General features: G+C 39.8%; 1 protein-coding gene across 1 annotated transcript in view; it reads left to right on the forward strand.

The window, feature by feature from the left end:
• CNTN5 (contactin 5) overlaps window positions 1-27,186 on the forward strand; it is a gene marked incomplete at both ends in the record, with an annotated part of 277,925 nt that overhangs the window by 209,226 nt on the left and 41,513 nt on the right. The window contains 3 exons of the mRNA XM_081327707.1: window positions 4,680-4,800; window positions 13,024-13,182; window positions 14,634-14,783. Coding sequence (XP_081183833.1) covers window positions 4,680-4,800; window positions 13,024-13,182; window positions 14,634-14,783 — 430 coding nt within the window. The remainder of the gene's footprint in view (window positions 1-4,679; window positions 4,801-13,023; window positions 13,183-14,633; window positions 14,784-27,186) is intronic.

Below are 27,186 nucleotides of genomic sequence, written 5' to 3' on the forward strand. Positions count from 1 at the left end.
TTCAGCAAAAAGACACCAACAGAATCCTCATCAATTTTTTTCTTAAATGCTAAAAGGGACAATAGACAATTGTCATTCAGTACAGCATAGCAGTCTTAAGAACTACAATAGCAATTTAGAATTAATTTATCACCTGCCACCATACATTTTTAAAAAGCAAGCAAACAAGCACACAGAGTTATCCTGACTCAGTTTTTACATATTTTTAAAGCAGCATTCTTTTACAATAAACAGAAACAAATTCAGCAGTGAATATTTTTTTTAAAAAAAATTAGCAATGCAACAGAATTTTAATGCAAAACTGAGCAAACTGCTGTATTCAAACTGGTCACTCTTACTATGCTACCTGAAAATAATTTCATCACATTCTCCCATTTCTGTATCTAGCATGGCCCTTATGCTTGATTTCGGTATATCTTTACATATGAATTATAGTTTGAATTTACATTCCTACATGGATTGGCAGTTAATTGTCATTGGTTCAATTAGACAATGTGCCACCAATTAAATTGTGCGTAGCTATGGAACACGGATTGTTTAAAAACAATGAAAAACTTTGTGGCACCATAAAAGCTAACCACTTTTATACTGAGAACGTTTGTGTAATTGGTATCATTAACTGCAATACACAATGCACGGAATATTATTCTTGGCAAGTCTACAGGAGGGAGGGAACATTCTAAGCAATATACAGGTAGCTTTTGACTTACAACTGATTGCTTAGCAACTGTTCAAGGGTACAACAGAAGCCTGCCTTGGACCCAGCTGTTTTGAACAACTTTCGTCCAGTCTCCAACCTTCGCTTTCTTGCGAAGGTTGTCGAGAGTGTGGTGGCGCATCAGCTCCCTCTGGTCCTGGATGAAGCGGATTATCTGGACCCCTACCAATCGGGTTTCAGGCCCGGGTACAGCATGGAGATGGCATTGGTCGCTCTGGTGAATGATCTCTGGAGGGCTCGGGATAGGGGATATTCCTCTGTCCTAGTCCTATTAGACCTCTCGGCGGCTTTCGATACCATCGACCATGGTATCCTGCTGCGGCGTCTCAGGGGATTGGGAGTGGGAGGCACAGTTCTTCAGTGGTTCTCCTCCTATCTCCTGGGACGCTCGCAGTCGGTGTTGGCAGGGGGGCAGAGATCGGCCCCTAGGTCTCTCGTTTGTGGAGTTCCTCAGGGGTCGGTTCTCTCGCCTCTCCTGTTCAACATCTACATGAAACCGCTGGGTGAGATCATTCGTGGTTTTGGAGTTGGGTATCATCAATATGCTGATGATACCCAACTTTTCTTTTCGACCCCAAACCACCCCAGTGATGCCCTCGCTGTGATGTCCCGTTGCCTGGAGGCGGTTCGGGTCTGGATGGGGAGGAACAGACTTCAACTCAACCCTGACAAGACTGAGTGGCTGTACATTCCGGCATCCCGGGACATTCAAAATGTTCCATCTCTTTCTATGGGGGGTGAGCTCTTACCCCCCGTGGATAGGGCTCGCAACTTGGGAGTCCTCCTAGATTCACGGCTTACCCTGGAAGATCATATAGTGGCCGTGACTAGGGGGGCTTTCGCCCAGGTTCGCCTGGTGCGCCAGTTGCGGCCCTATCTGGACCGGGATGCCCTGTGTACGGTCACTCATGCGCTCGTGACCTCTCGCGTTGACTACTGTAATGCTCTCTACATGGGGCTTCCCTTGAAGACCACTCGGAGGCTCCAACTGGTACAGAATGCGGCCGCGAGAGTTGTCTTGGGAGTTTCCCGGTACTCCCATGTTACACCTTTGCTCCGCGAGCTGCATTGGTTACCAGTTGTCTTTCGGGTGAGGTTCAAGGTTTTGGTTACGATCTTTAAGTCCCTACATGGCATGGGTCCGGGATACCTCAGGGACCACCTGCTGCCGGCATCAACTCCCCTCCGCCCTGTGCGTTCCCACAGAGAGGGCCTCCTCAGGGTGCCGCCAGTCAAGGAATGCCGACTGGTGGCCCCCAGGGGGAGGGCCTTCTCTGTGGGCGCTCCGGTATTATGGAACCAACTGCCGGTGGAGCTCCGGACGGCATCAGATCTCCGAACTTTCCGTCGTGGCCTGAAGACCCACCTATTTGAAATGGCTGGTCTGGCCTAATGGGGGATTATGGGTTTTAATTTGTCGTTTTAGATTTGTATTACTGTTTTTAACTGGGCATGGGTTTAATCTTTTTTAATTTTTGTATTGTCTTTTTTATATATGCCCTGTGAACCGCCCTGAGTCCCTACCAAGGAGAAGGGCGGTATACAAATTAAATAAAACTTGAAACTTGAAACTTGAAACAACAGACGTACCGTGGGGTTTCTTACAATCCAGTTTTGAAGTTCTGACCATCATCCCACTCTGCTATGGTCACGTGACTAAATTTTGGATGCTCAGCAACACGGTCACATTTACAGCCAGTTGTAGCATCCTGTGCTCATGTGACCACGTTACCAAGGTTTTGCTGAAAACCAGCACGTCTGGATTTTAGCAAAACTGCACTCATAGCATAGCATTGGTTCACTTAGAATAGAAGCATTCATTTAACAACTGTGGATTTGCCCAATGATCACAGTGACTACCACAAAACTGGTCATAAAATTTAAGACCGTAATGACTGACGAACTTGATGGGCAAACTCCATTATAGTCCGAATTCCAGGACTACCTGTACTGTAGTCAGGAAAAAAGGAAGGGCAGAAGGCAGTGATGGGATTCAAATTTGTGAACAACTGGTTCTCTGTGTGGATGCCGCTTCTGGAAGTCCATTCTGGGCCTGGGCAACAAAAAATTAGCTACCGGTTCTGCCGAAGTGGTGCGAACCGGCTGAATCCCACCACTGGCAGAAGGTGAAGTTAGTAACTTTCAGAAAAAAGAATTAAATGTGATGCAGTTACATTTTATTGTTGTTTAATTCTTGGGCATAGTGTTGAACTTCTTGTCGAATTCTAACTTAGTTCTTTTGCTGTGAAATATATCTCGGGGGAGGTAGAAAGTAAAGTGATTTGATTCCACCTACTTTTTCTGCATGATTTTACCCATTGCCCTGGAAGATTTGTCATAGGGAAAATAGTTTTGGAAATACAAAAGTGATTATCCAACTCTTATCTAATACTTCTCATCCTCCTCTCTTCATTATTACGGTATTTCTTCCTGTAAAATAATACATGTATGTAAAAGAATAGCCTGTTGCAGGGGAGCTGGCAGCCTTGATATTAACACAATCAATGAACCATGAGTAGTTGCTACACAGCATAAAGCTACATCCTGCCCAGCATGAGAATTAATATGGAATACAGCTCATCTATTTATCTTCAGTAGTTACATCAGACTACTGATCTATAAAATGTACATCTGAGTGGATTTCAAAGACCTAAGTTCAAATCTCTCCTCAGGGTCTAACAAAATATTAGAAGCAGCAGCAAATGGCTGTGATATCACTAGCCCTGTAAAACCTCTGTATGAAACAGAGACATGGTGTAATGGCTGCAAAAAGATTGGGAAGTATTTGTTAACAACAATGGAATGGAGATGTTAATGACTATTGGACAGAAGACTACAGAATACTTTAAAATGCCTTTGGAAATATTTCTGGGATTATCCCTACTACTCCGACATATGTTGTACATCCAACGGTCCCAGATCTGCAGATGGCATCTTCAGTCCAAATGTCAGGACTACATTTTATTTGTTTGTTTATTAAATTCATTGGCCTCCCATCTTACCACAGGTAGGCTTAGAATATTAAATGTTAAAAAGATAAAACTATATAAAATAAATAAATAAAATGCTACCAAAAGTACAATAAAACCAACGAAGAAACAAATCCCAGTCAAATGTATATTTTTTCCCAATTTGTTTTTTAATTTTTTACAAAAGCTGCATCACACAATGAATCCAGCCTAGAATAAGGAATCTACACATCGTAATGTAAATCCTTGTTGCCATGTACAGCAGATATATTGCAGATAGTTCTCAACTTGCAATCATAACAGAGCGTGCTCATTACGGTCATGAGTCCTGGTGACTATAAAATGGGTCACCCACAGAACTGATCTGACCTTTTTTTATGGCAGTTCTTAAGTAAAGATTGTGGTCATTAAGCAAATTAATTGTTTGTTATGGAATAGGTTTGACACCCCCCCCAAAAAAGGTAAATGCTGGTTTGGGGCAAAAGCATTGTAGCAGGATCCAATCTGGGTCGGTCACCGAGACCAGAGGTTTAGTCTTCCGAGCTTTTGGACTAATGTTGGAGCCCATCGTGAGGGAACTTCTGTCTAGCAGAGTGTGTACACATCCTGCAACATTATCCTGGGGCACATATACTTGCCTTCATTCATGAAAAATGTTGTAAAACACAGTCATGTGACCATGGGACATGGCAAGCAGCCATTAAGGCAGGTCAGTTTCCAAGCACCCAAAATGTGTTCTTGTGACTACAGGAAGGGAGTACACGTCAGAATGTTGGGACCCTTGGGGATCTCTGTCGTAACTTCGAATAGGTGCTATAGTTATAAATTGAGAACTACCTGTAACTGAGGATGTTGGTGGGGATAGATTACTACAAGGATTATGCTACTGTCCATCCCAAATGCTCAAAGGAAGCAGCTCTTCCATTTTTGCAAATATATATTTGTAATGTGTTTTGAGCAGATGCTATTGTATTGCTTTTTTCCCCCCACAGCAAGCATCTTCTGCAGATTTAATGATCAGGAACATCCTTCTGATGCATGCTGGAAGATATGGCTGCAGGGTGCAATCTACAGCAGACAGTGTATCAGATGAGGCAGAACTTCTTGTTAGGGGTGAGTATACTAATCACAGAAGACAAGATCAGCATAAATAATTGTGCAACCCAGTTGAAATATAGACATTGATGCTGTTCTCATGGCTGCGTTTTTTTATTCAAAAAAAAATAACTTTATTAAACATTACCTTATACAAATAAAACTTGATTACAACTAGATCATATAGAAATACATTTTTTTAAAAAAATAAAAAAATAAAAAGCACAGAAGAAGGAAAAAAGGAAAGAAAGAAAGAAAAATAGAAAAAGAAACTTCATTCCTAGTGGCTAGAATCAACACGAAGTTATCACTGTCTCTTAAAATACAACCATACCCCTTCCCATTTCATATCTCACCCCATTCTCTATAAACCCAGCTCTAAAACCTCATCTTTCTATATTAATCGGTATTCGGTAAGAGTTATCAAAAATAACAACATAAATATTACCAATTTTATCTATTAGACCCAATTTGAATCCTTCCTTTACATTTCAACAGATCAAAAATATATATATAGATGGTCCTCAACTTACAACCATTTAATGTTTAATGACCGTTCATCATTACAACAGCCTGACAAAGGGCATTCTGGTCATTGTAAAGCATTGTACTGCCCCTCCGTGATCAGGAAATGGTTACCTGGGTGCTTGGCAACCTGTACGTACTTATGACTGATTGCCAAGCAGGAGTTTACCTATTATTGTTTGTTTGTATCCCACCTGCATTATTTTTTATAAATAACTCAAGGCAGAAAACATATCCAATACACTTCCTCCTCTTATTTTTCCCTGCAACAACAACCCTGTGAGGTGAGGTGAAAGAGAATGACTGGCCCAACAATATCCAGTTGGCTTTCATGGATAAGGCAGGACTTGAACTCATGGTCTCTTGCTTTCTAGCCTGGTGCCTTAACCACTAGACCAAACTGGCTGTCTAATCACCATTTACAATCTTCTCTTCTGGCTTCCCCAGAAAGTTAATGGGAAAACCGGTAAGGAAAGTTGAAAGCTGATGCCCTCTGCCAAGAGTTCTGCCATCCATGCACTTCCCTTCTGCACATGTGAGGTGCTGGATTTCTTCCACAGGGTTGAAGAAACAGAGTTCAGGTCTCAAAGATATGAACTCCACTCCTGCAGCCTGTTGGAGCAGTTCTTTCTGCACACAGAGGGGAACTGAGTGAAGAAACTAACATGATCCAAGGCCTGGAGACTAAAACATAGGAAGAACGGCTGCAGGACTTGGGTCTGGCTAGTCTAAAGAAAAGAAGAAATAGGAGAGACATGATAGCAGTATTCCAGTACTTGAGGGGCTGCCACAAAGAAGAGCAGGTCAAATTATTCTCCAAAGCACCAGAGGGCAGGACAAGAAGCAATGGTTGGAAACTAACCAAAAAGAGAAGCAACCTGGGATTAAGGAGAAACTTCTTGACAGTGAAGACAATTAACCAGTGGAACAGCTTGCCTTCAGAAATCGTGGGTGATCCATCACTGGAGATTTTTAAGAAGACCCTAGACAGTCACTTGCTTGAGCAGGGGGCTGGACTAGAAGACCCCCAAGGTCCCTTCCAACTCTATTCTATTCTATTCTATTCTATTCTATTCTATTCTATTCTATTCTATTCTATTCTATTCTATTCTATTCTATTCTATTCTATTCTATTCTATTCTATTCTATTCTATTCTATTCTATTCTATTCTATTCTATTCTATTCAAGCTCAAATCCCAAAGATCTAAGCTCTGTTTGCAAAATGGCATTTAGCAAGGCAATTTCAAGCATTACAAGTAATCCTCGAATTATGACCACAAGGGAGCCCAAAATTTCTGTTGCTAAGTGAAATACCGTATTTGTTAAGTGAATTTTATAACCTCTCTTGCCAAGGTTGTTAATTGAATCACTGTAGGTGTTAAGTTAGTAACACGGTTGTTAAGTGAATCTGGCTTCCCCATTGACTTTGCTTGTCAGAAGGTCACAGAAGGTGATCATGTGACCCCAGGACACTGCACTCATCATAAATATGAACCAGTTGCCAAGTGTCTGTATTTTAGTCATGTGACCGTGGGGAAGCTGCAATGGTTGCAAGTGTGAAAAATGGTCATAAGTCACTTTTTTCAATACCGTTGTAAGTTTGAATGGTCATTAAATGAACTGTTGTAAGTCGAGGACTACCTGTACTGCTAAAATCTGCCTTCTGCCTCTAAAAAGTCAGTTCTAGCTATACAGATTAGCAATGTTTAGGTGTACCTTCATAGCTTACATAAGCATAGTTGATCCCCTTACATATTACTGAAGAATCAAAATCTTTACTCAATTTTTGATTCTGATCCACAACAAATTTGCTGTTCCTATTGGGATTCAGCCCTGCCAACTTTTACTTATTTGCACATCTTATCAGCTTCCTGTGTATTTTATATGGCTTGACATACACATGCAGTAATTTTTGTTGCATAGTGTTTCTTGATTTCCTTCTCTGTGGAATAAATAGAGCAAAAATCTATAATGCAGGATAATTCAGAACATAAAATTCTGATCGGTTCATTATATGAATGTAGAACTATTTTATTCCTCTAGTAAAAACTTGATACACTGAATCAATACCCACTTCATAGTTGGCTGTATTAACTTCTCCAGAATGCCTAAATTTGGCAATTTTCTTCCCTTTTTACTCTGTATTTCACAGAACCTTTGGTGACTCCATGTTATACTCAAACTCTTTATTCTCTCTAATATGTGCTGTGCAGCCCTACAAGTTTTCTTCCTAAAAGATAAATGCATAGCTGGATCAAATCCTCACACCTATAATTTGCACACAAAAAGTATTTTATTTAAATGAATGATGCTCCCTTCCAACTTCAAACTGAAAATGTGTGGGACAGTTAAGAATTACAGAGCTTTATTTCTGAAAATCTATTCATAGCCCAGTGCTTTTGTAACAAATGATCAGATAATTTCTCTCATTTTGTTCTGCTTAAATTCTCCATTTCTAGATAAAGTTGTTCTCTCTCTCTCTCTCTCTCTCTCTCTCTCTCTCTCTCTCTCTCTCTCTCTCTCTCTCTCTCTCTCTCTCTCTCTCTCTCTCTCTCTCTCTCTCTCTCCTTTACATGATGATTTCTTTCTTATTCAAACAAGTTCACACTTTTAGTCTCTATATGGGGTTTAGAAGGGACGCGGTGGCTCAGTGTGTTAGGACGCTGAGCTTGTCGATCAGAAGGTCGGCAGTTTGGCGGGTCAAATCCCAAGTGCCGCGTAACAGAGTGAGCGCCTGTTACTCGTCCCAGCTTCTGCCAACCTAGCAGTTTGAAAGCATGTAAAAATGCAAGTAGAAAAATAGGGACCACTACGGTGGGAAGGTAACAGCGTTCCGTGCGCCTTTGGTGTCTAGTCATGCCGGCCACATGACCACGGAGATGTCCTCGGACAAGCGCTGGCTCTTCGGCTTTGAAACGGAGATGAGCACCGGCCCCTAGAGTTGGAAACGACTAGTACGCATGTGCGGGGGAACCTTTACCTTTACCTTATGGGGTTTAGAGTGCACACTCCATCTAACTCTGCTTGGGGCCATCTGTTATGTTTGAGATTACAAAGCACATACTTCAATACTTGAAGGACTATGAAGAAGATGCATTGAACTTAGAACACCATGAAGGCTTATGGAGAGACCACACTGGATTACCAGAAAGAAGTCAAAAAGGGACATGGCAAGGCAAAGTACTATATGGCAAAACAAATAACAAGATCTGGCAATGGCTAAGAGCAAGGAAACTGAAGAAACAAAGGGGCTAATTCTGTCTCTGCTAGACCAAACCTTAAGAACAAATGCATACTAAACAAAGCCAGAATAGCAAATGCCACCTATACAAAGAAGCTGAAAAAACAGAGGGCCACTTAGTAAGCTGCTGCAAGATCACAAAGATTGACTGTAAACAACAGCATGACAAAGTAGCCACAATGATGAATTGAAATAGCTACAAGAAATAGCAATAGCGCTTAGACTTATATGCCGCTTCAGTGCTTCACAGTACTCTTTAAGCGGTTTACAGAGTCACCATATTGCCCCCCCGCAACAATTTGGGCCCTCATTTTACCGGCTTTGGAAGGATGGAAGGCTGAACCACATTAAGGTTGAACTCCTGGCAGTGGTCAGAGTCAGCCTGCAATACTGCATTCTAACCACCAGGGCTTTTTTCCTCATAGAACGCCCAGAATGGAGTTCCGGCACCTTTTTTGGATGGAACCTTGTAGGGTAGGCAAGGCAGGTTGTATGACATGTGTGAGTTCCGGCACCTTTTTCTTTTACAAAAAAAGCACTGCTAACCACTATGCCACCATGCAGTGGGGCCACAAGATATTCCAAGTGATATAAAATAAAGACGCTGAAGTGTTCTGGGACTTTAGAATTCAAACAGACAAGCACCTGTCAAACAGACAAGCACCAGAAAATGATTGCTAATAAGAAAGACAATAAAGTCAGGATAGCAGACTTTGAAAACAGCAGAAGAGAAAGTAGTTGGAGAAAAAAAAATCACAAAATGCAAAGACTTGCATATAGAAATAGAACAACTTTGACAAAATAAAGCAAAGACAGTAACAACAGTAACAGTGCCTTGGATGCAATCTCAAAACCTCTGGAGCATCACATAAACACCATTGGCGTTGACAAAATCACAGTCAATTGCAAAAGGCAGGTTTACTTGGAACAGCTTACATCCTGCTGTGGTACCTTTAACACCATCAAACAACAGCATCTGCCTATCCCAGGGCTTGGGAAGGACTTGGTAGGTGGATAAAAACGTCAAATGTAGGCTAAACATCTGGTTGGCTGTGTGACCAACACAGATTATAAAAGTGGATCTAACTTATGCCCTGTGGTTTGTTCCCTTCATCCTCTTCTTGCAAAGTACATACAGTATTCCTCATGCGGAACAGGATCTGCATGAAGGACCTCTCATATTGATTTTACTCTTGCTCAAAGAAAAGCTTCAAATTTTCAGTCCCCTGAAATCATTTGTTAATATAGTTAATAATCTTTCTTTCCAGTTTTGATTAGAGGAGAGCTGTGATTCTTCTATGGATTTCTGCCACACTAGATATCTACATGTTTTTAGACAAATTGAGGATTATCAGTGCTTATCTCTTTTTATAGCCTTTTCAGAAGAGTGACCCAACAGGGATAAGACTTCCACTAAATCTCAAATCTTCTTGAGAATGAATTAGAACATGCAGCTGAGAAAAGCAGGCATAATTTTGGACTTTTCCCCCCATATCTAGTGCTTTTTATAACATTTTGCCTGATAAAGGAGCTTTGGAAAAGTCTAAAGCTTGCAATACATTTTTATGCATTTTGTTGGTTCCTAATAATTTGATATTTTTCATACTAATAACTGCAGTGTGCTAGCCTTGTATTACATGCAACACCGTGTTTGCTACTTTCCTGGAGGAAAAGTAGATTTCCCACAGACATTTGACAGAGTAGAAAATATGATTTAGAGGACTTAACAGACCTTTGTTTCAAATACAGCAGGTCTCTACTTTTGTCCTAATGGAGCTCTTTTAAAAGATGTGCAGAACAGTAGGGAGAAATTCTGTGTCTTGTTATTTACTCTGGGCAGGGATCAGAAATCATTTCATTTTCTATTTAAACTCAGCTGTATCCAGCTTTCTATGTAGATACAGTCAAGAACTGGTGAGAACTTTTCTCTATAGGTACAGTAGTGGCCAAAATTGTGGAAAACCTTTGGGGAAAGTATACAGTAGAAATGCCACCTTTGGTTCAGTTTCCACCAATTTTTCTTCTAATTTCTTTATAACTGTAGCCTTGTTCACTTAATAATACTATTTTACGTCACTTTCTGGGCAACCAGTCAACTCTTTGCACCATTACTTTAATTTTATTACATTTTACAAGCTCACTAAATGAAAGAAAAAAGAAAAACCCAACCAACATGATAGCGATCACATGACACACTGACAAATGTCCTCCTCTCAGCTTCAATTGTTGTTGTTAGCTGCGAAGTTGTGTCCGACCCATCGTGACCCTATGGACAACGTTCCTCTAGGCCTTCCTGTCCTCTACCATTTTCTGGAGTCCATTTAAGCTTATGCCTACTGCTTCAGTGACTCCATCCATCCACCTCATTCTCTGTCGTCCCCTTCTTCTATTGCCCTCAATCTTTCCCAGCATTAGGCTCTTCTCCAGTGAGTCCTTCCTTCTCATTAGGTGGCCAAAGTATTTGAGTTTCAACTTCAGGATCTGGCCTTCTAAAGAGCAGTCAGGGTTGATCTCCTCTAGGACTGACCGGTTTGATCACCTTGCAGTCCAAGAGACTCATAGGAGTCTTCTCCAGCACCATAGTTCAAAGGCCTCAATTCTTTGGCGCTCAGCCTTTTTTATGGTCCAACTTTCACAGCCAATTGGTTCCAATGAAGTGGACACGAAGTGTCCACTAAGTTCTCAGGTAGACCAGACAGTAAACATGATCATATCTTTGTAATATTCTAATCATTCTTGATCTTAATGATCACCCAGGATTCAGTGGCCAAGAGGTTCTTTACAATGTTAGTCTCATACATGGAAAGAAGACTTTAAGACAGTTCAGTCTCTGGGGGTAATTTCAGATTGCTTTAAGTCCTCATGCATTATCCTGTTCCTCAAACTTACTTTGTGAATATATTTTCCTACACATTTGAAACCTTTAATTCTGTGAATGGTGTCTTCATTTCAGGAGGCAGGATGGAGGAATAGATATGAACTGCCTTTGTAAGATTTAAAAGATTTTGGAAGATTTTAACAATGCTGGCAGCGAATAGTATCAGAGTGTCTATGAGTACTGAATTTATTTCTTTTTATCTCGCTTTTATGATTTTTATAAATAACTCAAGGTGGTGAACATACTGAATTCTCTTTCCAAAGAGAATAGTGGCATAAAAATTTTAATAAATAAATAAAATTAACTATGGAGTTTGCTGGGAGGTTTTATACTGTATCAGCCATTTTCTCCAATCTAAATGTTTTCAAAATCAGCCACACAAAATGATGGAGTATTTGTGTCCAGCTCTAATCTTTTTCAAAGCCATATATGACTCACAACACAAAACCCATGACTTTAATACTTGTGTGTGACATCAACACGAAAGCACAAAAAAAGGAGAATGATATTGTGGCATCACCAGGCACGTGTTGTCATTTTATCACACTTGCAGCTAGCACAGAACCCTAGGTATTGTTCTCAAAAGATACATAAAAAGTACCATTAAATATGAGTTAATATTACTATTATATTTTGCCAATATTTCAAGCCAGTTCTTTATATTTAAAACCATGCTCAGTATAGTAGTAGTATAGGCATATTTTTGCATCCTTACTTTATGGAAATTCTTAGTAACTGTACCATAATACTAAATGCCAATTTTAGACTAATAATGTCCTGCAGGAGATATTAGACTAACTTTTTTATTTCACTTGCGTTCAACTTTGTTTCCAAGGTATAATTGTGCCTAGTTCTTTTCGGCTATCTCTCCATTTCATTTTCACAATCTGCTTGGATGAATTATGCTGAAAGATGTTGGCTCAAAAATATCCAGTGACTTTCCTAACTGAGAAAGAATTTGAAGCTGAATATTTTCTGGTCCACATCTGGCACTGGAATTGGACAACTTGTCCCTTAAAATATCTGTAAGGCTGCTGGTCACCAAATTATGTTGGTCAGTCTAGATAAATTAACAGACTAGATGAGAGTATTCTTACAAGTATTTTTTATTTTTATTTTTTATTTTTTATTTTATTTCCATTTATATCCCGCCCTTCTCCGAAGACTCAGGGCGGCTTACAAGCTTAGCAGTAGCCTTCATTCTATGTATATGCCTGCTTATTAGGGCTTTCACACACACACCCCAAGCGGCATTATTACAAAGTCAGCTTATTGCCCCCAACAATCTGGGTCCTCATTTTACCTACCTCGGAAGGATGGAAGGCTGAGTCAACCTTGAGCCTGGTGGGACGCGAACCTGAACTAATTGCAGGCAGATGGTGTTACTTAAGGAGGCATTAGCCCACTGCTCCACCAAGGCTCTGTATATGTATATGTATATGTATATGTATATGTATATGTATATGTACATGTACATGTATATGTATAAGTATATGTACAGAGCAATAATGGTGAATTAAAATCAGTGCATTCAACCTCTCTACCTTCCTTCTTTTCTTTTTCTCCTTCTTTTCTTCCTTGCTTCTATCCGTCCAGGTCCACCTGGGCCTCCTGGGGTTGTCATTGTTGAAGAAATCACAGAAGTCACCGCAACTCTTTCATGGACTCCTGGAGCAGATAACCACAGTCCTATCACTTCTTACAACCTGCAAGCGCGAAGTCCGTTTTCACTTGGCTGGCAGACTGTGAAAACAGGCAAGAGATTTTTATTGTTATTTTGCATCAATCAAGCAGGTTCATTAGATTCATAAATTCAGCAGAAGTGTCCTAATACGAAGAAGCGAAATAGGATCTTTTTTTTTCCCTAGTATCTTTTTCGGTTCAAACCACTGTTTGGGAATTTAGAAATACATGACTTGTCTTCCCTTATTATTTTGTTTTTATTGTTGTTTCTGACCATTGGTGGAAAAAAATCTGTGTTTTCTTTTGTGAGAATCTACACTGAAATGAACTCCAGCGGTCCAAAGCTGGCATATTCTTTTATCCAGATTCTATCAACAACATCACATGGACACAGAAGTATTTGTTGTCTGTGCTTCCATATTTTTTTCTTGCAAAACATGGCTATAATGCAGAGGTCCCCAACCTTTTGGGCACCAGGGACCGGTTCCATGGAGAAAGGTTTTTTCATGGATCAGAGAGTGCGTGGTTTTGTGTGCTGCCTGCATCCCATGGGTGGGGCTTTGCTTATTTGTGTGGACCGGTTGCTGGCATGCCATGGCCCAGTACCGGTCCACAGACCTGGGATTGGGGATCCCTTCTATAATGTATATAGCACCAATCAGAGACCAGCCTTCACTAATTTTCACAAATCAGAAACCAACTTGGCTAAAGGCCAATTAGGACTTAGCTTGAAAGACAGAGTACGGTCAGTCCCTGATTAATTGCCTATGGTCTACAAAGCAGACCACCTTGCTTCTGAACATGCAAGCCATAAACTGTAATCAAAACATCAGGAAATCTGTTTTCTAAACCACAGTCACTGAATCCTGAAGCCCAACACTGCCTAATAGTACTGGCCATGATAGCCTACATCAATATACCGTTCCTTTTTTCTGTGTCACTTGAAGTTTCAAACCTGGAAGACTGTTGGTTCTTCTTCTACTACTGGATCCTTTTATCTCCTCTTTGCTTTTCAGGAAGGATATTCAAAAGTCAAGTCTAAGGTTTCCTTATAAGGTTGACCAGAGTGTATGCAGAATACATTTCAGAATAAAATAAGGTGGAGGTACCATTCAGAGATTCTTGTCTGATGCTATGCCACCAAATACACCCACCTACCTTTAAAGCATGAAAGAAAAAATAGAGACAAACTAAAAGAGAACTCTGCCCCTAATTTAAATTAAACCTTTATCTTTTTTTCCTTAAAATTTATTACTGAAATAACATTTCATCTCCAAATAGTATTTACATATTTACCTGACCACAATTAAATTGCAAAACCTGCATTGCACCAGTTGAAGAAATGTTAAATCAGTTGGATATTTTATCATGAATCTGAGAAGGCAGATTCATATAGAAATTGGCAAAGGTCAAATTCTTAATTGTGCCACTAATTCTGGGTCATTTCCTCTAGCTTCAGTTTAGTGATTAGAGAGAAACTCTAGATAGCATGCTTTAATGGATTACTTCTTTGTTCTTCTCAGTTCCTGAACACATAGGGGGTGACCTGGAATCTGCAATGGCGTGTGAACTGAACCCATGGGTAGAATATGAATTTAGAGTTGTAGCAACTAACAAAATTGGAACAGGAGATCCAAGCACACCGTCTAAAGTGATCCGAACCAAAGAAGCAGGTAAGACCATCTTCTAGATACAGCACTTTTAAAATGATTGAGAATTTGGAGATACCTTAAAGAGTAACACACCATCGTGACACAGGTTTTTATGGAAACCTCAGATAGAAGCTCAAATATTGGCTAGAGCTGATCAAAGTGGATGTCTGTAGAATCTTAGAGAACAGTGGCCAAACATGCACTGGCATTTGGATGTATTGTAACCCTCTTTTTTATTCACTGAATCGCTGATTTCTTGCTTTTCTATGATTTTAAACAGCCTTCCCCTAAAGCACCTTTCTGTCTGAAGCAGGCAGTAAAACATCTTTTCCACTTGAACACTCTTTGGCTTTCATCTGTCCTCATTCCTATAGAATAACATGCAGTATTTCTATTTAGATATTTAGGCCATCAAATCTAAGCTTTGTTCAGTCCAAAGATCCAAGTTAAATCATGTTCAGCAGATGAAATCATGAGTTTTTGGTTGTAGAGGCAAAATGCTTTTACTGTTAGATATCTTTTTCCCAACAACCAATTTGAATCTGTCTTCCTTTTATCTTAAGTCCATTATTCCATGTCCTGGAATGATAGAACACAACTTAACCTTATCCTGTCTGATGTCCTTTTAAGTAGTATCATAACTAATAATCTCTTCTGGTTCCTTTAATCTCTCATCATGTTTTCTATTCCCCTGTTCACCCTTATGATCCTTGTCTGAATCTATTTGTCTGAATGCTTCTTTAAATTCCTTGCTTTGAATTAAGCACAATAAATCAAGGTGGAATGGATCATTCTCCAGACAGACCTGAAAAGCATTATGGAACTCTTCCAAAACTTGATTCTAGCATTAGTGACCCCCTCAGTAACATCTTGTTACTTTAGTTGGGTTTTTATGTTTTATTAAAGATTGCTTTGCTCCTAGTCAGGTTTGCACCTGGCAAATCAATATGCAAAATTATTCTGGCTCTCTTGTTTATTATTGTGACTTATTAACAAGATTTTAATCACCAAGGGCTGGTTTTCATGATATGCCTGCCATGTAAAAATCACAAAAAATGTTTTATTGTGTGTGTATGTTTTCTGGTCTAAAATCGCCCCAGCTTGTTGTATTTTTCAGAGCTACATTGTTTTAAAATAACATATTATTTTCATTACTGGTCCATTCAATTCATAATTTTACTCTTGCATTGTTTATCATGTTGTTTTTGTAATTTGGACTCAGAGTCTTTATAGAGGTTTAGAAACATACATACTAAAAAATCCTGAGCTATTCTATTTTCTCAGTATCTCTGTGAGATAGCTCACTACGACAAGTACTAAACATATTCTAACCCAGAGGTCTTCAAACTTGGCCCTTTTATGACTTGTGGACTTCAACTACCAGAATTCCTCAGTCAGTGTGCCTGCCTGAGGAATTCTGGGAGTTGAAGTCCACAAGTCATAAAAGGGCCAAGTTTGAAGACCCCTGTTCTAACCTCTCAAGATTCTTCTGAAAATGTGTGTAGAATCCAAGTGTTCACCAGGACAGAGAAAATTTCATGTTTCTTTTCCACTTGTCTATCTCATTCTCTTATTTTGAGTGTTGGGTGTTTGCGTCATCTGCACATTTGACACAATGCATGGGTGATATAAAAACCCAGAGTGTTTCTATTCTCCCACTATGTTGTGTTTGGTGTGTGTGTGTGTGTGTGTGTGTGGTGGTGGTGGTGGTTTCCTGTGTGTTGAAAAGCATAAGAAAGACTACTGGGTCAAGTAACTAGAAGAGAGAATGGGGTTTAGACTAAATCACTGCTCAACTGCGTTGTCCCACCAGAATTCATTTTTCCCCACAGCCACTCAGCAAATCTATCTGAGAGTTAACAGAATGAAATTGAGATTTAGCTTAATCTTCCTTTTCCCAGCTTCTCTCATTCCTTCAAATTTGCTCCATTGCAGCTAAGGTTTCAGAAAGTTGTCCTACAAAAAGACATACAGAGTTCTCTACCAATTTGCATAATTTGTTTCCAACATTTCGATGGGTTGGAAAGAACAATAAAGAATCTGGTAAAAAATGAAAAGCTAAAACTAAAAAAAAGGAAGAAAAAAAGAAAAGGAAAGCTGGCGAATAGGCAGGGTCAAGGCATTTAAACTTTCCCCAATCTATAGTCATTAACCATGCCAGCTAGTGCAGATACGTAGAAAATAACAGCACTACTTTTTGGAACTACTGAAATAGAACTATCACAGTAGTTGTGCTATTGTATGATCAGCTGGAAAAGCCAGAAAGCTGATAGGTAAAAAGGTAAAGGTTCCCCCGCACATGCGTGCTAGTCGTTTCCGACTCTAGGGGCCGGTGCTCATCTCCGTTTCAAAGCCGAAGAGCCAGCGCTCGTCCGAGGATGTTTCCGTGGTCATGTGGCCGGCATGACTAGACGCCAAAGGCGCACGGAACACTGTTACCTTCCCACCGGAGTGGTCCCTATTTTTCTACTTGCATTTTTTTACGTGCTTTTGAACTGCTAGGTTGGCAGAAGCTGGGACGAGTAACAGGCGCTCACTCTGTTACGCGGCACTCGGGATTCGACCCGCCAAACTGCCGACCTTCCGATCGACAAGCTCAGCGTCCTAACCCACTGAGCCACCGCGTCCCTTTTAGAAAGCTGATAGAAGAATCTAAAAAAAAAAAATCAGTCTACATAATTTACATGTTTGAATTGACAACTGAAGACTTCTATTTATCTTTCAAACAACATAATATAAGTATGATAAGCTCTTCAGTGGGACTGTTCATTTATTCTTTAATTTTTAAAAGAGACAACTGCAGTGGAAAATTGTCTGAGGCAAGCAGGTAATAAAATAGAATGAATTTTAATGAATCCACAGTTTCATAAGGGGAGAATGGCACTGACCCTAATTTTTTTTGGCAATTTGTCCACAAAAAAAAAACCCAACAACCAGCTTGTATTTGTTTTCACCCCTCAGTTGGCAGGCATACATGCTGTAAGCGCTCTAAATACGTAATTGCTTTAGACCTTAATGTGTGTTTTGGAGCATGGTAGCTTATAGTCTGTATAAATGACAATAAATTGAGTCGCCCAATTTGTTGAAATCCATTGAAGTAAGTGGCAGATTTGAGAAGTTTGTCTTTGAACATGTTTCTTGCTGACAGCCTGGTTAACCACTGCTTCATGTTCAGGGTCAGCTTCATTTTTATGCTAGCTTTTTAAGTATCCAGATTGATGGATTCTCAATCTTTTGAGGGTATTTTTTTTTTAATGGAACACAGTAAATGAATGCCTTTTTAACTTTCACTGTTTATTGTTGTTCTGAATTCATAATTGCATGCCATTTCAAAACTTGTTTTTTTTCTCTTTTGTAACAAAATCTGTCATTCTCACGGTATTTGTGGAAAAACCTCTCACATACACACGGAATACTTGGATGAATTCACCTGGATGATCTGACTTAAATGGCTTGAAGAAACTGCCAAAATTAAGAGCTTTCAGTAGAATGTGAGGGCAATCTGCATCTATTTCAACAGGGTCTTATAAGGTGAAAGAATGCCGTAAGATTGGCAAAGTCACTCGTTGTAAGATAAGCGGCTATACAAACTGAATAAAGAAATAGATAAAATTACATTTAAGACTTTCCAGAAAGCAATGTGGATAAGTAAAGAATTAAACAATGATTGGTTATCCATTTTTGGAAATATAAAATCCACTTTTCAATCAGCATCTCTCCGTTAATTGGCAAACAAAGAGTTCCCTTCACAGATCGAGGACAAAAGATTGACAGTCTTGGTTTGTTTATTTATATTTATTTATTAGATTTTTTTTAAATCCTGTCTTTATTATTTTCTAAGTAACTGAAGGTAGCAAGCATGCATAATACTCCTTTCTCCTCCTGTGTTTCCCACAAGAACCCTATGAGGTGGTTTGGGCTGAGACAGAATGACTGGTCCAAATCCACCCAGTTGGCTTTCATAGTTAAGGAGGGACTAGAACGCACAGTTCCCTGGTTTTTAGGCCAGCATCATAAACACTAACCATGTAGGTGCTCAATTATTAGACCAACCACTACAACAAACTGGCTCTCAATTATTAACTAAGTGGGAGGTAATTTTAGAAGATGTTTTAAGTAAAAAAAAAAGTCCTTAGAAGCCAGTTTGAATAGGATAAGTTAAAGCAACACAGATTCACATATTCACAATTTCGGTTCATAGATCATGCTTATACAAAAGGGGTGGTGCGTTATGTATGTAGAGAGAAAAAGAGAAAGATCAAGTGAGGGAGAGCTACGTTTAAAATTATTAATTAAAAGCAAACTGTTAGATGTTGCTGTTTTGTTATGTTCAGTGACGCTTATGTTGCTAGCCTAAAAACCAGGGGACTATTCAATGACCATTTTATCAAACTGAGTCACTATTTTAAGCACAGGCAGTTTTATACTAAAACATATAGAGGATGGTTCCTGGAATTGGGTAAGTTTAATGAAAAAAAGGACTAGGGGGTGACACAATAGCAATATTCCAATATCTCAGGGGCTGCCACAAAGAAGAGGGAGTCAAGTCCAAAGCGCCTGAAGGCAAGTCAAGAAGCAGCGGATGGAAACTCATCAAGGAGAGAAGCAACCTGGAACTAAGGAGAAATTTCCTGACAGTTAGAACAATTAATCAGTGGAACAACCTGCCTCCAGAAGCTGTGAATGCTCCAACATTGGAAGTTTTTAAGAAGAGACTGGACAGCCACTTGTCTGACTTCCTACCTCAGCAGGGGGTTGGACTAGAAGACCTCCAAGGTCCCTTTCAATTCTGTTATTCTATTATACTTGTCATTCTCCTAGTGCTTCATATTTGCTGGTGTACCAATTGCAAAACAGGGAATACAGTACATGAATTTTAACACAGAAGGCATTCCATTGAAGCAGCTGTCCATTTGTGGCCTTGGGGCATGGCATCAATTACATTATCTATTCATGGAGAAGTAACATTCAGAATTGAGTAGGATCACAGTTTGCCCTGCTAATCATGCATGCACACCAGATTCCTTGAGCTAATAAGATGGTGACATTTATCAATAACAGCGTGTGTCCAAGAATTAAGGAGGGCAAAGAGAAGGGTGGACTCAGAATTGAATCTTCTAAAGAATAAAACAATGAATAATGCAATGATTCAAATTAGCATTTTTTTAATCTGATCGGAAATAGTTTCCATTTTTCCACAGATTTTAATTAATAAGCAGGGCTACAAAAGTCATATTGCTATAAGCTAGCTACAACATTTTTGAACTGGGACTGAATTCTTATCTCTCCATTTTTTTCAGACTACCGTATTTATGAAAGAGTTAACTAACACTTATTTTAGGATCTACTGCACACTTCCAAATTCATAGGGGGGGGGAAAGACATGCTATAGCTCAGTGATAGCAACATATCTCTGTGTCAAAAACCAATCTCTGGCATTCAGAATATAAATTTCTAGAAAATTTCTGTATACTGTACATCACACTTGTCAACCTCGTAGTGTAATAGTATGTGAGAATGACCTTGGGGAAAGGAAGGGAAGAATTGTTGCCCAGGGCATGATCAGATAAGAGTGGGAGGAGCCAGCAAGTGCTTAACAGTTAGAAAACAAGATTTAGGGAAGACCCAGACTAATTGTAAAAAAAGATGGCAGGAGTTTTATACTTTCAGACTGGCAAGATTCTATTAATGTGGCCTTACAATCAAGTAGAATTAGTCCATCTGGCGCTTTCTGGTTTACTTGAGAGGGCTGTCATCAGTCTTGCGAATCTAAAAGTGCAAAGTCTTCTACCATCTGTTTTCTAGTTTGGATAGTGGGTGACTGCCACCAAATGAAGTACAGTAGTGGCCAACATTGTGGAAATTTAATTTAACTTAATTTAATTATGGGACTTATATGCCGCCCTATCTCCCGAAGGACTCAGGGCAGCTAACAACAATAAAAACAACAATAAAAACAATAAATAAAAATATTAAAAGAAATTAAATTTTACAAAGCCCCACAAAAAACCAGTAAAAATTAAAAACATAATTAAAACCCCCAACGTCAGTCCAGGTCAGCCAGTTGGAAAAGGTATGTCTTTAGGTCGCGACGAAAGGACCGGAGATCTGGGGCCATCCGAAGTTCTTGGGGGAGCTGATTCCAGAGGGCAGGTGCCCCGACAGAGAAGGCCCTCCCCCTGGGGGTCGCCAGCCGATATTGTCTGGCCGACGGCACCCTGAGGAGACCCTCTCTGTGTGAGCGCACAGGGCGATGGGAAGTCGTTCCTGGCAGCAGACGGTCCTGCAAATATCCCGGACCTAAGCCATGTAGGGCTTTATAAGTAAGAACCAGCACCTTGAACCTTTTGGGAAAAGTGTACATTTGAGGTTTGATGGCTAATAACTCCACTTTTTTTGGAGTAGTACCATAAACTTATATATCAATGGAAAGATAATTTAATCAAGAATGTAATGCAACAAAGTTTGTTCAATTATCTGTATTCTATGAAAAGTTGTAGCCAAATAACCAGAAAAAGGAAGCACAACTTACTTAGGTTGATATCAGGTAGCTTTCCTTCATCTTGGTGGAGCAGTGGGCTAATGCCTCCTTAAGTAACACCAGCTGCCTGCAATTAGTGCAGGTTCGCATCCCACCAGGCTCAAGGTTGACTCAGCCTTCCATCCTTCCAACGTAGGTAAAATGAGGACCCAGATTGTTGGGGGCAATAAGCTGACTTTGTAAAAATGCCGCTTGGGGGTCCCCAATAGCCCTAATAAGCAGGCATATGCATAGAATGAAGGCTATTGCTAAGCACATTGATTTATGCTTTAAATTGTAAGCCGCCCTGAGTCTTCGGAGAAGGGCGGGATATAAATAGGAATAAAACATAAAATCTGATTGTAGCCAATGAGCATGAGTGTTTTAGAGAGTCAATCAGGTGTCATCTTGTTTTGGCAATGAGCCAATCAGATCACAGTAGGATTCAGCTATTGATGTCATGTATTGAAGCTGAGAGGAGGGTATTTGTCAGTGTCTTATGTGATCGCTATCAAGTTTGTTGGGGTTTTTTGTGTTCTTTCATTTAGTGAACTTGTAAAATGTACTAAAAATAAAGTAATGGTGCAAAGAGTTGACTGGTTGCCCAGAAAGCGATGTAAATAGTACTATTAAGTGAACAAGGCTAGAGAAATTAAAAGAAAAATTGGTGGAAACTTAACCAAAGGTGGCATTTCTAAGTTTTTGAAGAGGTATAAGGAGACTCAGTCACTACAAAACCACACTGGTAAAGGCAGGAAAAGATGCACAACAGCAAGTGATGATAGAAAAATTAAGAGACTGTGCCTACGTGACAGAAGAAAATCATCTGGGTGTATACAAGATGAAACGGCGCAATGCAATGTGAAGTTGAGTGCAAGGACTGTTCAGCGCAAACTGCAGGAATTTGGCCCAAAATCTAGAATTCCATGAAAAAGCCATTTTTATCTCTCAAACAAAGGTTGAAAAGACTAAACTGGGCTGAAACCCACGTTACCTGGACAGAGGAACAATGGGACAGTGTTATTTGAAGTGATGAGACCAAGATCTCCCTGTAGTGATGGCATAAAATACATAAGGAGAGGATTTGCATCCTGATTGCATTACATGTACCGTGAAACACCCAGTCAGTGTTATGATCTGGGGTTGTATGACATCAAAAAGTGTGGGCAGAATTTGTGTGATTAATGGGAATATAAATGGCCAAAAATACATTAATGAAATACTTGAGCCCAAACTGAAGCCTTCCACACTTGATCTTTTCCAAGACAATGAAGCATTTATATTTCAACAGGACTCAGCTCCATGTCATGTTGCTGCTGTGTGCAAAAAGTGGTTTCAAGGTAATCATATTCCACTGCTGGGATGGCCTGGGAATAGCCCAGACCTTAACCCAATTGAAAATATATGGAACTGACTAAAGAAACTTGTTAGTCAAAAGCGACCCAGCAATAAAACCCAGTGAATAGAAGCAATCATTCAATTTTGGTTTCACATTATAACAGCTGCAGAACTAAAGGACTTGGTTTACTCCATGGGAAGACATTGTAAGGCCATAATTCATGCTAAAGGTTACCCAACTACGTATTAACAGACACAGTGATAATTTTTGTATATCTCATTTTTTCCTACGCGTTTCACTTTTCTTCTTTATAACTGCTATTCTAATAGCAAATCCTTCATAAAAGTTAATGCATTACATTCTTGATTAAATTATCTTTCCATTAATATATAATTTTATGGTACTACTCCACCCCAAAAAAGTGGTGTTATTAGCCATCAAACCTCAAATGTACACTTTTCCCAAAAGGTTTCCACAATTTTGGCCACTACTGTATATTGGGCATCAGGATAAAGTATCTGAAAATTGAGATCCTAGAGTTTCAATTATTATTGGATTGTATTACATGAAATTATTTCTGTAGATAGGACAACTTATTTTGGGGGTGCTCTTACAAAATAATTGTCTGGAATGTTCGTTTACTAAAACACCAACTGCTGAGTTCTTCCTTCATTCCCCCACCCCACCCCCTTGCTTGTTCCAAGGTCTTTTTGCTCAGTACAGTTACTATATGTGGGCTGGGGAAAAAACAAGACAACTGCTTGATGGCAGCAAAGCAATACAGAAATCTTTGCTTTTTTGCAGAGGTCATTCTACTTGCCAGCCTTCCTGATAAATCACAGATCTGTAGCTTCTCTCCTTTTCATTTTCTAAGGCATATTGTAAATAATGGAGATAAAAGCTATTTACTCACTCTACTTTGCTGCATGCCAGCATCCCATTTAATGTCAGCTTTCAATGTGACTAATTCGATCCAATTGCATTTAATATAAAGTTAAATGAACTCAAGTCACATTGGCAGGGAGCCTGGCAAATAGCAAGGGTGCTTCAGTTGATCCCTGAGTTCTTTGAAACACAGGTTTTGTCACTGTATTACAGCAGTGGGGGGGGGGGAGAGAAGCCTACCCAAAGGTTGCATTTTAAATAACCTGTGCTAAAATTTCTCCTTACTTGAAGACAAAGTTCCAAATAGGCATCTGGTGTATGAAATTACAGTCATAGTAACTTTTCCCTTTTTTTTGTAAATGTGTGAAATACACTGAAACAATTGTTTTAGGAGAGCTGACACATTTTTCAGAGCTATTTCCAATAGAGATGGGTATGAAATATGTTCCTAGGAGGATTTGAACTTAAGGCTTGTCTTGAAAAACCTTGAGAAATGTATGAACAATATACAGTACACTTATTTATTCTAGTTACAGCCATACAATAGAAAGGTTTCTCAAATGCCTGGCAAACTTAATTTTAAATTGTGATCTTACATTATAAAGGGATGAGGCTTTAACAGTATGTAGTACTTAACATTCTATATAAACAATAGCTTTGCTCATACATTATTACTAAGCCACAGTTCGCTTAAGCCTGGCTTATTGAATAAAGTGTAACTGACTAGAATGTCAAAACACATTAAGCCATAAGACTTAGTTTATAAACCAAATGGCATAGTTCAAAGTAAAATAAACACATTATGGTTTGGCTTATACACAGAGAATGAATGAGTGAAGGGCAGGAACCGTGTTTTTCGTGCAGATAATTTCAAGGAGAATCTTGGCCTCACCAGAGAAAGTCGAGAAAGATGCCCACCCCAAACCTTGAAAACCTGCTGCCAATCAGTGTCAAGAGAGACCAATTCAAATGCATTGGATCAATATAATAGCAGTGTTCAGACATGACAACAGTGTTCCAATTATTTGAGGGGCTGCCATGAAGACGAGGGGGGGGTCAACCTATTCTCCAAAGCACCTGAAGGCAGGACAAGAAGCAATGGATGGAAAAAGAAAGCCAATCAACTCAAAGAGAGAGCCAACCTAGAAATAAGGAGAAATTAATCAGTGGAATGGCTTTCCTCAGAAATTGTGATGCTCCATCACTGCCGGATTTTAAGAAAGAGATTGGACAACCATTTGTCTGAAATGGTATAGGCTTTCCTGCTTGAGCAGTTGGTTGAACTAGAAGACCTCCAAGGTTCTTCCAACTCTGTTATTCTGTTAAACACAGTCTCCTATGCCCCTAAGGTTTCCTTCTATGAACACAGATGGCTGATCCCTGATGCTACTGGAAATATCCCTTAAATTGGATGCAAAAAGGATTTTGTTTCTTTGTGAATGCTGGGTGAATTCACAACACAGTTGCCTTTTGGCTTCCTCCTTCACCATCATTCCATTTCCCTTGCTACTTTCATTCTCTTTTTCGGTGTCAAAGGTGTTTAGTTGTGCTGTCCTTTCTCCCTCAGTTAGCCTCACCTCTTACTTCAGGAACTTGTCTAATCTCAGACACAATGAAAACCACATTGACAATTAAGGACAAAAATACCTCCAAGCTATCCAATTGCCAAGACAGACTAAAGGACAGCAGGGGAAAGGTGAGGGAGGCCAAAGTGACTTGACCAAAGTCACAAGGGTGCCCCTAGCAAAATAGCATCAGGGATACGTATCTTCTGAGACAATGTTTTACATGTCACAATATGGGATAAGATTAATGCTGTCAAGTTATTAAAGTTGCATGTAGCTGGAGATGAAGACAGAGAGAGGGGAGGAAAGCAATATTTCAAATTCTAATGCATCACAAAGGCCTGCTGTATTTAATATCTCTACTGGAGCCAGTTTGATGAAGTGATTAAAGGAGATGACTTAGAAGTTGCTCAAGAGGCCGAGAGGTCTGGTCCTGCCTTAGGTATGAGAGCCAGCTGGGTGACCTTGGGCCTCCAACTCCCTCTCAGCCTTAGGAAGAAGAAGGCAATGGCAAAGCACTTCTGAAAAATGCAGCTTCCAGAAGTCAAGATGGATTCTAAGGCACACAAAACACGATATCCTGAAGATATCATGGATGCATCAAGAGCAATAGCCACAGCTGTTTGAGAGAGCTTTCTCGTTCATCCTACATAGTAGGGGAAAATAATATATATCCTTTGCTGCAGGTATAGTGCAGTGTATATAAATTTGGGGAAGATATCATAATGACCTTCCACCAGTCACATCTGCTCCTTCCTTCCCACAGACACATGTCCAGTAGATGTCCAATACAAACAATAATAATGAAAATATAACACAACAATCTTGTTTTTTCAATCTTGAATCCTGATGTTTCCTTCCCTCTCAACCTCGATGTCTACGTGGCTTAGTTTTGTGATTGCTATTGAACATTGGCAATTGTGTCTAAATCTTCAGGGGTTCATTCCTGGTGGTTACACTGGGTTTATAGATAGTCCTCGTCTTAAAACCACAATTGAGCCCAAACCTTCCATTCAGTTGTAAACTGAGTTTTGTCTCATCTTGTAACCTTTCTTGCCACAGTTGTTAAGTGAATCGCTGCAGTTGTTAAATTAATAACATGGTTGCTAAGTGAACCTGGCCATCGCCATTGACTTTGATTTTCAGAAGGTCACAAAAGGGGATCACATGACTCCAGGACACTGCAGCCATCATAAATTTGAGTCAGCTGTGAAGCATCCAAATGTAAATCACATGACTATGGGGATGCTGCTACGGTCATTTAGTGTGAAAAACGGTCATAAGCCACTTTATTCAGTGTGGTTGTAACTTGGAACAGTTACTAAATGAACTGTTATAAGTAAAGGGCTACCTGTACCTAAGTAGTAGAATTAACTGTTTTCCCTCCTAACATCTAGCTCAGAGGTCCCCAACCTTTTGGGCACCAGGAACCAGTTATGTGGAGAGAGGATTTTCCGTGGACCGGAGGGGGCGTGGTTTTGTGTGCTGCTTGCATCCCGCGGATGGGGCTTTGCTTGTTTGCGCGGCCCGGTTACTGGCATTCCATGGCCCGGTACCAGCCCATGGACTGGGGGTTGGGGACACCTGATCTAGCTTTTATGTATTCTCCTTTACATCCGGCTCTCTCCTTAACAAGTCAATAGCTTTCCCAGAAGTTGATGCCATTCTGCCTTAAAGCACCCTGCAGAGATCCTCAGATATCAGGAGGCCAAAAAGCTGTCTTTATGCTGATTGACTAAATGTAGACTGACCTAACAATAGATACCAGATATATTTTAGTAGGTGGTCTAAACGCATGTGTCGTTGTTGTTTGTTTGTTTGTCTTTTTGGGTTTTTTACCCAACCTAATCACATTACTGGCTCCTATTCAGTTTGCAATCACTACTTTACCGGGAAATTTTGCACAAATAACATTAGCAAGCTGAGTACCCCGAATCTTACAAAAGCCAGGGCATTGGCTTTTGTTTCCTATGTGAAGAGTTTTGCACTTGTTCAGTCTTACATTTCACTCTGTTATTTTCAGACCATTTCTCCAATCTATCAAGATCATTTTAAATGTTATTTCTTTCATTTTGGATATTAATTAGCAAGTCCTCTTCTTTTGAGTCATCTAGA

The sequence above is a fragment of the Vipera berus genome (assembly GCF_964194415.1).
Source record: "Vipera berus genome assembly, chromosome: 4".
Lineage (NCBI taxonomy): Eukaryota > Metazoa > Chordata > Lepidosauria > Squamata > Viperidae > Vipera > Vipera berus.